Genomic DNA, 8,963 nt, shown 5'->3' on the forward strand with positions numbered 1-8,963 from the left:
CTTTTGGTTAGTCATAAACGAAACACCATTCTAAAAAAAACAAACTTGTGGTTAATTAATACCAAGCGCTTAAAAGTTGCTAAAAAGCCGTCTGCTTCTCTCTCGCCCGCAAACGAAACTGCAGATAGGTTATGTAACTCTGTCACCAGAGCCCTACAGTGACGTCATAGAAGGAACGATTTCCCGTTGAATGTAGAGAAAATGTGTAGGAAGCTCGTGATTTTGCTGATTTCTCGAAGTCACCAAAGACATGCCGAATTGTTGTGTTGCCGTCAATTGTTCCTTGGGATCGGGTGATGGCGTCACTATGCACAGATTTCCACCAGACTCTGTAGTCTGTGCTTAAATTGGTCATTAGTGTGTGCGAAGTGAGCTTTGTGGAAGCCTGTGGTGTATACTAAATCGGATGGTTCGGCCCAACCATGCTTCCAGGATAGAAAATGGAGGTCAAGTTTCATCGAGTTTATAAAATCAAGACTGTTTACTACACATTGCTGACCAAAAGGATTTTGCATGGATATAACGCTTTCTTCCTCGGAAACGAGGTTGTGGTCAAAGTGACAATATTATCGTACATAATATTATATTGACCCCTTATATTGACCGATTCCAAGACTGAAATTGTTATGTTATAAGCAATGTCATGTAAAATCCTAATATCCCTCAATAAAATACATATTTTGCTACCAGTAGAAAGTAATTTTGATTTTGTAAGTCGGTGAAAACAAACTTAAATAGCATTCATCCTCAGACAGGGCGCCGCCATTTTTGAAAATCGTGAAGTCACAGACTAAAGTCCGTTAGAATTATTGAGATTATGATTTGTTCTCATCAAGTTAGAAAATCGAAACTACTTTTTACTGGAAGTTAAATATGAATTTGAATCATGGCCAAAAGGATTTTGCATGACACAACTTTTAACAAAAGGACTTCTTCCAAGGAAGCAAGGTGGGGGTCGAAGTGACATTTATATTGCAAGCAATGTTATATTGACCTCCACCTCACTTCCAAGAGTGAAATTGTTATGTTATGAGCAATATCATGCAAAATCCTATGGTCCATCAATAAAACACATATTTTACTACCAGTAGAAAGTTATTGTCCCTTTGTAAGTCGGTGAAAACAAACTTAAATAGTTCATCCCAAGACAGGGCGCTGCCATTTTTTAAAATCGTGAAGTCAAATCAAGTTGAATTAATGAGATTATGTATGGTTTGTTCTCATCAAGTTAGAAAATCAAAACTACATAAATATGTATTTGAATCATTACCAAAAGGAGTTTGCATGACACAACCTGTAACATAACCTAAGCGAGGTCAGGGTCGAAGTGAAAATACTTCGCGATAAATGTCTTTACTTGTTAAATTTACTTGGTCTGTAACGTTCACTCACCAGTATGTAGACACTTGTCAATAAACGTCTTTATACTTGGTCTCATAATCCTAATTACTTTATAATCATACTTGCATGCATTTTGAAACTTAATAAAAAGACGCGATTTGTATGTATAACAGGAATGTAATATGTAGACATTTCATAGTTTTCCTATATGAATCATAATTCGCATGCACGCACGCACGCCCTAGTGTATGTCATCTGCATCATTACACTTAATGACGAAAACAATGATTCTGTTGAAAGCTATGACAACTTATTAACAACAAAAATGCAAATATTAAAATTAAAGTTATAGGAGCAAATGTCAGGCTATTACCTTCTTCGAGGAATGTATCCATCAATATCCATAAAAACAAGTGATATATAATTCATCTGCAGATTTCCCAAGTGATGTGTCTTTTAACAGTCTAATATACGAAAACGTGATGTATCGTTTCAGGATTTTTGCTTTGCTGTATAGTTTCATTGGTTACCCAAGATAGCACATCTGGCAACTAATTGCATAATGTGCATAATTCTTTATAAAAAGTTATTTACTTAGCCAATAATGAGAATCAATCAATGTATTGGCGGTTAATCCTTTGAAAAAAGGGTGTTGTTTTTACATAGACACAGACACGACAGCGTGTATTCAGTATAGAATAGTAAATGTACATACATAGACACCACCTTTTGACAAATCCCCCATTTAAATCCCCATAAAACTAATTAATCAATCAGCGTGTTATCGGTTAATCCTTTGATCGATCCAGACAAAAGAAATGCCAAATGGGGGCCTTTGTCGGGTAATCTAAGTGGCGTTACCACTAATTATACCTGTCATGAATTCATTAACTGAGCATCAAGTAAATAATGACAAATAACGTGTAGGTTTACACGGATTACAACCTAGCGACACCAAGTGATTTTGACAGAATCGTCTATGAAAACAAGGGTTTAACTCGAAAACTAGGCAAAGCAGGAGACAAAACTGAATGATAGTAGATTGTGAGAACATATAGCTTTCAGTTTTCTCAACAGCTTTCGCGATTTCAAGTTTGTGCAATCCTGTAAACGAAATAGTTTACCCCCTGAAATGTAGATGAATACTGCACAGACCCTCATTTCTATACCCACTATTATGTCACGGAGACGTGCCGCTCTGGTTGGTTGAAATTTTGTTTGCGGTTGAGAATTGTGCACTGTTGAGAAAAAGGTAATTAAAGATCGAAATGAGCAGTTTTAATGACGGGGTTTCATTTATAGATTTTTCATTTGTACCCCATTAGAGTATATGTGACCTTTAATAATGTAACTACAAAGAAGGTCCCAGCTGACCTCAGAAGATATGGTTAGAACTGTTTTTCAGAAACACATGCTTGTCATCTAAGATGGCTAATGTGATACAGTTGTCAGGATCCCTGACTAGACTGATATATCACTGCATCCCATTTTTTGACGCCATGTTTTGATATATCAGTTTCAGGACGTGACCGACAAATCACGGAATGGAGCCATTACCTCTTAACTACTGATATCGCTGCAAGTGGACTGCGTTTGTTTACATTTGAGATGCAATTCCTTCAAATTTGCCTTAATTCCTTCCATTTCTTAGGGGGGCCTGCAAACAACCTTAGCCTTAGGACTTACTTACCACTGCAAATTTAACATAATCATGAAAATAAGAAAAGCCGAAGGGTCATGGAAGATAGACCAGCAGGTTTCCAGAGAACAATTGACCTAGAATTCAGACCAGCCTTCATGATTCACACAACAGGCAGTTACACCTTCCACGGTGGGGACATAGATACAACACAATCCTATTGTTGAATACCAAGAGGAAACGGAGAGCCAAAACTGGCACATCGGTACAACCTACTTTAAAAGTAGGACAGTCAATGTGCAAATTAGAAAAAGAAAACAAACCAAACAGAGAATAGTGAAAGATTTTGTAAAACCCTTTCAGCATTTCAGCTATCTAAGATTTTTTCATTTAAATCATAACATCACTAATGCATTCTATGCTGCTGAATTGCTATTGTAGAAAATACATTGTCATCCAAAAGCAAAGTTTGTGACAAAAATGCTGCGTTGTGTACAAATGTTACATAAGGTGAGGCCAGTGAGTGAGTGAGTTAAGATTTACAATCTGTAAACGATTTAGTCTGGACAAGGCGATCAAGTGATCAACTGCATGAACATCTTTCCACACAACTGGGATACAATGACATGTGCCCACCAAGTCAGCAGGCCTGACCACCTGATCTCGTAAGTCAAATGGGCACAAATAATTTACATTGTGAATCCTGTCAAATGAAAAACAACAATGTAAGTAAGTAAATCATCTGAGGCATATACACAAATAACATGATGTACATATTGAGGTCAAATTCACTCAAAGTTCAAAGTACCAACTGATATTGGTCAACATCTTGGAAAGGAGTGCACCAGTCCATAATGGTCCTTTGACTTTTAATTTATCAAGTGAGCATCTGTTCGTTTGTCGTTGAATGCCACACTATACCACCTATTACAGTCTGTAAATAAACGAGTCTGAACCAGACAATCCAGTGGTCAAGAACTACTAAGTGAGTGAAAGTACTGAAACCAACTGGTAGGATGCAGACAGAAAAACAATCATGTAAGAGTTTTAACTACACATTCAACAACTGTGCCATTTTCAATCTCATTACTTTTGAATTAATATAATGCTCTAACGTATTCCAGTTTGAAAAGATTGGTGCTTCTATCAATCACTGGACCGTCTGAGCCAGATATGATGATTTAATGACTGAGAGCTGCAAAATTACTGATTGTGATGTTAATGAACAAATAAACTTGGAACACATAATGTATACTTTCACATCTATGGTTTCACACTAAGCATGAATTGTTCTTAACATGATAAACCATGATTCAAGAGGTCAAACAATACAACAAACAATACAATATTTGGGCCATCTTTCTAAATAAAACACAGACACACATAACCTTCAAATACTGATTGACTTGAAAAAAATGACTATTGGAGAAGTAAAAGTGATCGAATCTATAAGAAATCAACTCATTTCACATAACTGGAGAGAGGAAACATGTTTGGATGGCAAACAAAGATAGCATTCTGAACATAATTTACAGATCTGTGAGTAACAGTCAACTATTTATTGCAAGTGAAACTTAAAACTTTCATTGCTACCAAAAGTATACCTCAAATTCATAGATGATCATTAATAACAACTTCCAATTCTATTAGCACTTCCAATATATTAATCAACATTTTAGGGGCCCTGTAAAATATCCATGCGAACTTAAACTAAGCAAGTTATTATTTAAGCCACAGTGCAATGGCACCTCACAAACACATGCATTCAAACATTATTGTAAGCAACAGTCCACTACAATGGACTGGAGCAGACTCCAGAAGGGCTACAGTGTAAAATGTCATTTTACATAAAAGTTCCAACCCACAAAATCAATACCACATAAGCATTAACCTTGCAAAGTAAATGAACAATTTTGATTTAAATGGCATGGCATTTCCAAATGTTCAACACAATTTGCTAATTAAAACAGAAGTGTAAACACATGCTTTAGTCTGTTCGTGATGACAACACTAATAAGACGTTCTCGTTTTGTTGCCAAGAACAAAAACAGTCCCCAGACAAGGGGTGATCAACAATAATAAACTGATTTAAACGTGAGTTTTAATCGACCTGGGAAATAATCAGTTGTTGTTGTACTAATTAAGTATGGGGCTGTGAATGGAATCTAACGACGACGTTCGACTTGTGAATGGAGCGTTGAGCTGTCACTAGGCATGATCCACACGTGTTCAAGAATGAATCATTAGCGTGTCTAGCGAAGATGGAACAAAACCAACTGACCCGAATGCTAAAAAAATCAGACAGCGACATGTACCCGAGTTAGAAATATCAGGAACTACAACCTGACAGGAAATCATCAGGACTGTTCCGCGTAGATTCAGAAGCGAATAAACCAATGTTTTACTTACGAGGCTCTCTTTGACTTGTCGTCGTTTTTAAAACGCGGTTTAGCTTTTGAGCGCTTCTTCCGCGCCTGGATGGCCAAAGCTGAAACGAGATATAAAATGTGCGGTTACTAATTAACTGATAAGTCATGAAAATACCAAGACAACTCTCTATTGGGTGAAAATACCAAACCTTTTCTAGGAATTTTCGAGCTCATCGTCTTCTCTCAGATACATTTGGAGACCCGGTACGCATGCGTGATATATGACAGGGGCATTGTGGGATATGATTTCCGGACACAAGCCTGAGCAATGAACAGTCCTGAAGCGCGGCAGCACATTACATGGCAGCGCCAAATTCGAAATAAAGAGTGTGAAACGATAATAAAACAAACCGCACGCGCTGTACTAAAACTATGCAGGTACCTTTGAACATAGCAAAATGTTGTTGTTTCTACTATCCTTTGAGCACTCCGATTGCTGAAGCCTTAGAATATTCTTCTTTAGTTTATAAACGATTTTGTTGAAACCAGGAACACCGGCATATCGATCTCAGTTGTACGAGGTATGTCGACTAATTCAGATCTTAAAAGGTAAAATGGTGGTCGACGGGGTTCTCGCCTGTCTGTCTCGCGATAAAACGAATGACGTCATAAAACGAGCACTGTCCGTTACCATACGTCACTGTGTACTATGATGTTACATTTTCACATTCAGGGTGACGTCACAGTCTCGTCATTGACTCGAGTTGGTGTTCTATTTCGAGGACTGTCAAACAAGCGTTTCGCGTTTATCGACGATACAATTTTAGAACATTTGTTTTCAAGAAAAGCTTTAGATAATGATTAATAATTAAATACACTGCATTTCCTTCGTGGCGGTATTCGTAAGGTCACACTGGTGTCACATCGTATTTTGAGAATAACATGGTATGTCGACATACAAGATTCAGGGAGTGCCCTACCCGAGCAGCAATAGGTAGACACACGTTCCACAGTATCAATCAGTTGTAATATTTTCCACAAATACGTTGCTTTAAAATGAATTAGTATTATGGCTTGAACAAATAGGGGAAAATGGCTGTTTCAGAGTTTTTGTAATGAAAAAAAAAATACTATAGCTGAAAGAAGGGCTTGTTGTTGGATGGTCGAATTAATGCCAAAACACATGAAAATGAATAACGTATAATTTTCACCAGGAATAACAAATAAGTCACATTTCTATATAGTGTACTTATGTTACGTCCCGGGTCTCTAATGCCTGCAAGGTCGCTGTTATGTCCTGGGTCTCAAATGCTTCCTGGGTCTCACCTACAACATGGGTCTCTAACCGATGGCCTGGGCCTAATGCTTGCTAGGTCTCACTTGTGGCCTGTGTCTCTAATGCCTTCAGTGATTCTGTTACGTATTGGGCCTCTAATGCTTGCTGGGTCTCGCATACGGCCTGGGTCTCTAATTCATGCAAGGTCTCTGTTACATCCTGGGTCTCCAACTCTTGCTGGGTCTCACTTACGGCCTGTCTCTAATGCTTCCTAGGTCTCACTTACTACCTGGGTCTCTAATGTCTGCACGGTCTAACTGACGGCCTTGGTCTCTAATGGTTGTTGGGTCTCCCATACCACCCGGGTCCCCAAGGAACACTCCACTTGTACGCCGAGCCATAGAAACTGCCAGAAGAGACACATACCTCTACACATCTTGTAAAATACGTCTGCAAGGTCTAACTTACGTCGGGGGCCTCTAAGTAACATTAGTACTCCATTTCTGGATCTCTAATGCAGCAAGGTCTCTCTTACGTCCAGGTTCTCTAATATGTGTAAAATCTAACTGATGGCCTTGGTCTGTAATGCTTGCCTGGTCTCACTCACGACCTGGGTCTCTAATGCCTGCACGGTCTTAAGTCCCGGTACTTTTATGCTTCCTCACTTACGGTCTGGGTTTCTAATGCCTGCCCGGTCGTTAGTCCTGAGTCTCTAAAATGCTTGCTGGATCTTTGATACGACCTGGATTTCTAATACCTGCAAGACCTTTGTTACATCCTGGGTCTATAATGCTTGTTATTTCTCTAATACCTGAAGGGTCTCTGTTATATCCTGAGTCTCTAATGGCTGCAAGGTCTAACTTCCGTCTCGGGTGCCTTAGGCCTGCAAGGTCTAACTTCCGCCTCGGGTACCTTTAGCCTGCAAGCGACCATGAATAACAACACTGTCTCGGAGTAACCATAACGTTAATATTTATGACTTAGCACGCTTTATGATGTGAATATGACCCTAGATGTGTCCTTTGTTTGATGAATTAAATCAAACCCAAAGCACCAAGTGGGTACCTTCTTTTGCACGTCTGTGTATGTAGCATCTCTTTGAAACATCCTTTATATCTTTCTCTTTCACGATATCATTCAGCTATCTGTAATATCGCACTCCAGAACTTCATCTTTGATCTTTCTCTTGCACAGCACCCTATAGGTTTATCTTATATAGTTTTCACTTACACATTTCTCATAACGTTCAGGTAAGCAGCTTTCCAGTATATATACTCCAATATCTTTTTTATCTTTGTAGTATATAGCACCATTAGCCTTCTTTTAAATAACACTCACAGCTTTCTAGAATATAAACTCCCATTTTTAAAATCTATGATCCCACTTACACAGTATTCATTAGCTTCCACTTACACAACATCTCTTAGCTTCCACTTACACGACATCTCTTAGTTTCCACTTACACGACATCTCTTAGTTTCCACTTACACGACATCTCTTAGCTTCCACTTACACGACATCTCTTAGCTTCCACTTACACGACATCTCTTAGTTTCCACTTACACGGCAGCTATGTCATGTCTGTAAGTAAGCAAACCATAGACAGGAGGTTTAAGGCAGACGCTATATTTGCCGTCGGAGTACTGTGGATACTCCAGTTGGATATTGTTTCAATCCGATTCTCAGGTAGGCTTATCCTGACTACAAGGGGAGAAAGGTTTGATCTCGTGGGACATAATTAAATACTTGAGTGAGAGAGTGAGTGAGTGAGTGAGTTTAATTTTACGCCGCTTTTAGCAATATTTCATCATGACATGAACACCAGAGATGGACCTCATACAATCCCAGCTAAAACAAAACGTTTTCGCAGCGTTGTTGGAGGTTGCAGATCGGTATCGTTATGACTAAACGTTGTGACAGCGTTTCATCATTTTGTTACGTCATGTCTCAACGTCGCACATTTACGATGAGGAAACGTTATGCATTGGGCTCCTCACAACGTTATAACAACGTTTCTTGTAACCTGATGTTACGATTGAGTCTTCTGTAAAATCATTTCACTATTGCGCTTCAGCTACAGAAACACGATCAAAACTACATACACATCGAGCAATAAACATTGAAGTGAATTACTCCTTTGTACTGTCCACTACTGGGAAACCTATTTAACTATTAACGTTAAATATAACTTAAGGCGGTGTAAATACGTTAGCATCAACTTTTACTTGTGACGACGTAAATGATGCATCACAACGTTGTGACAAAGTATATGTTACGCTGCAACAACGAAGGCATACGTTGTAACAACGATGTGACAACGTGAAATAGTTAACTGGGT

The 8,963-nt window shown here is 38.6% G+C and overlaps 1 protein-coding gene across 1 annotated transcript in view; it reads right to left on the reverse strand.

Moving 5' to 3' along the window:
- The window catches only part of LOC137295689 (SRSF protein kinase 1-like), a 64,947-nt gene extending 59,312 nt beyond the window's left edge, over nucleotides 1-5,635 (reverse strand). The window contains exons 1-2 of the mRNA XM_067827173.1: nucleotides 5,559-5,635; nucleotides 5,390-5,468 (exon numbers count right to left, since the gene is read on the reverse strand). Of these exons, the coding sequence (XP_067683274.1) occupies nucleotides 5,390-5,468; nucleotides 5,559-5,583 (104 nt within the window). The 5' untranslated portion in view covers nucleotides 5,584-5,635. The remainder of the gene's footprint in view (nucleotides 1-5,389; nucleotides 5,469-5,558) is intronic.
- Between the last annotated feature and the right edge of the window lie 3,328 nt (nucleotides 5,636-8,963).

This window comes from Haliotis asinina, chromosome 9 (assembly GCF_037392515.1).
Source record: "Haliotis asinina isolate JCU_RB_2024 chromosome 9, JCU_Hal_asi_v2, whole genome shotgun sequence".
NCBI classification, from domain to species: domain Eukaryota; kingdom Metazoa; phylum Mollusca; class Gastropoda; order Lepetellida; family Haliotidae; genus Haliotis; species Haliotis asinina.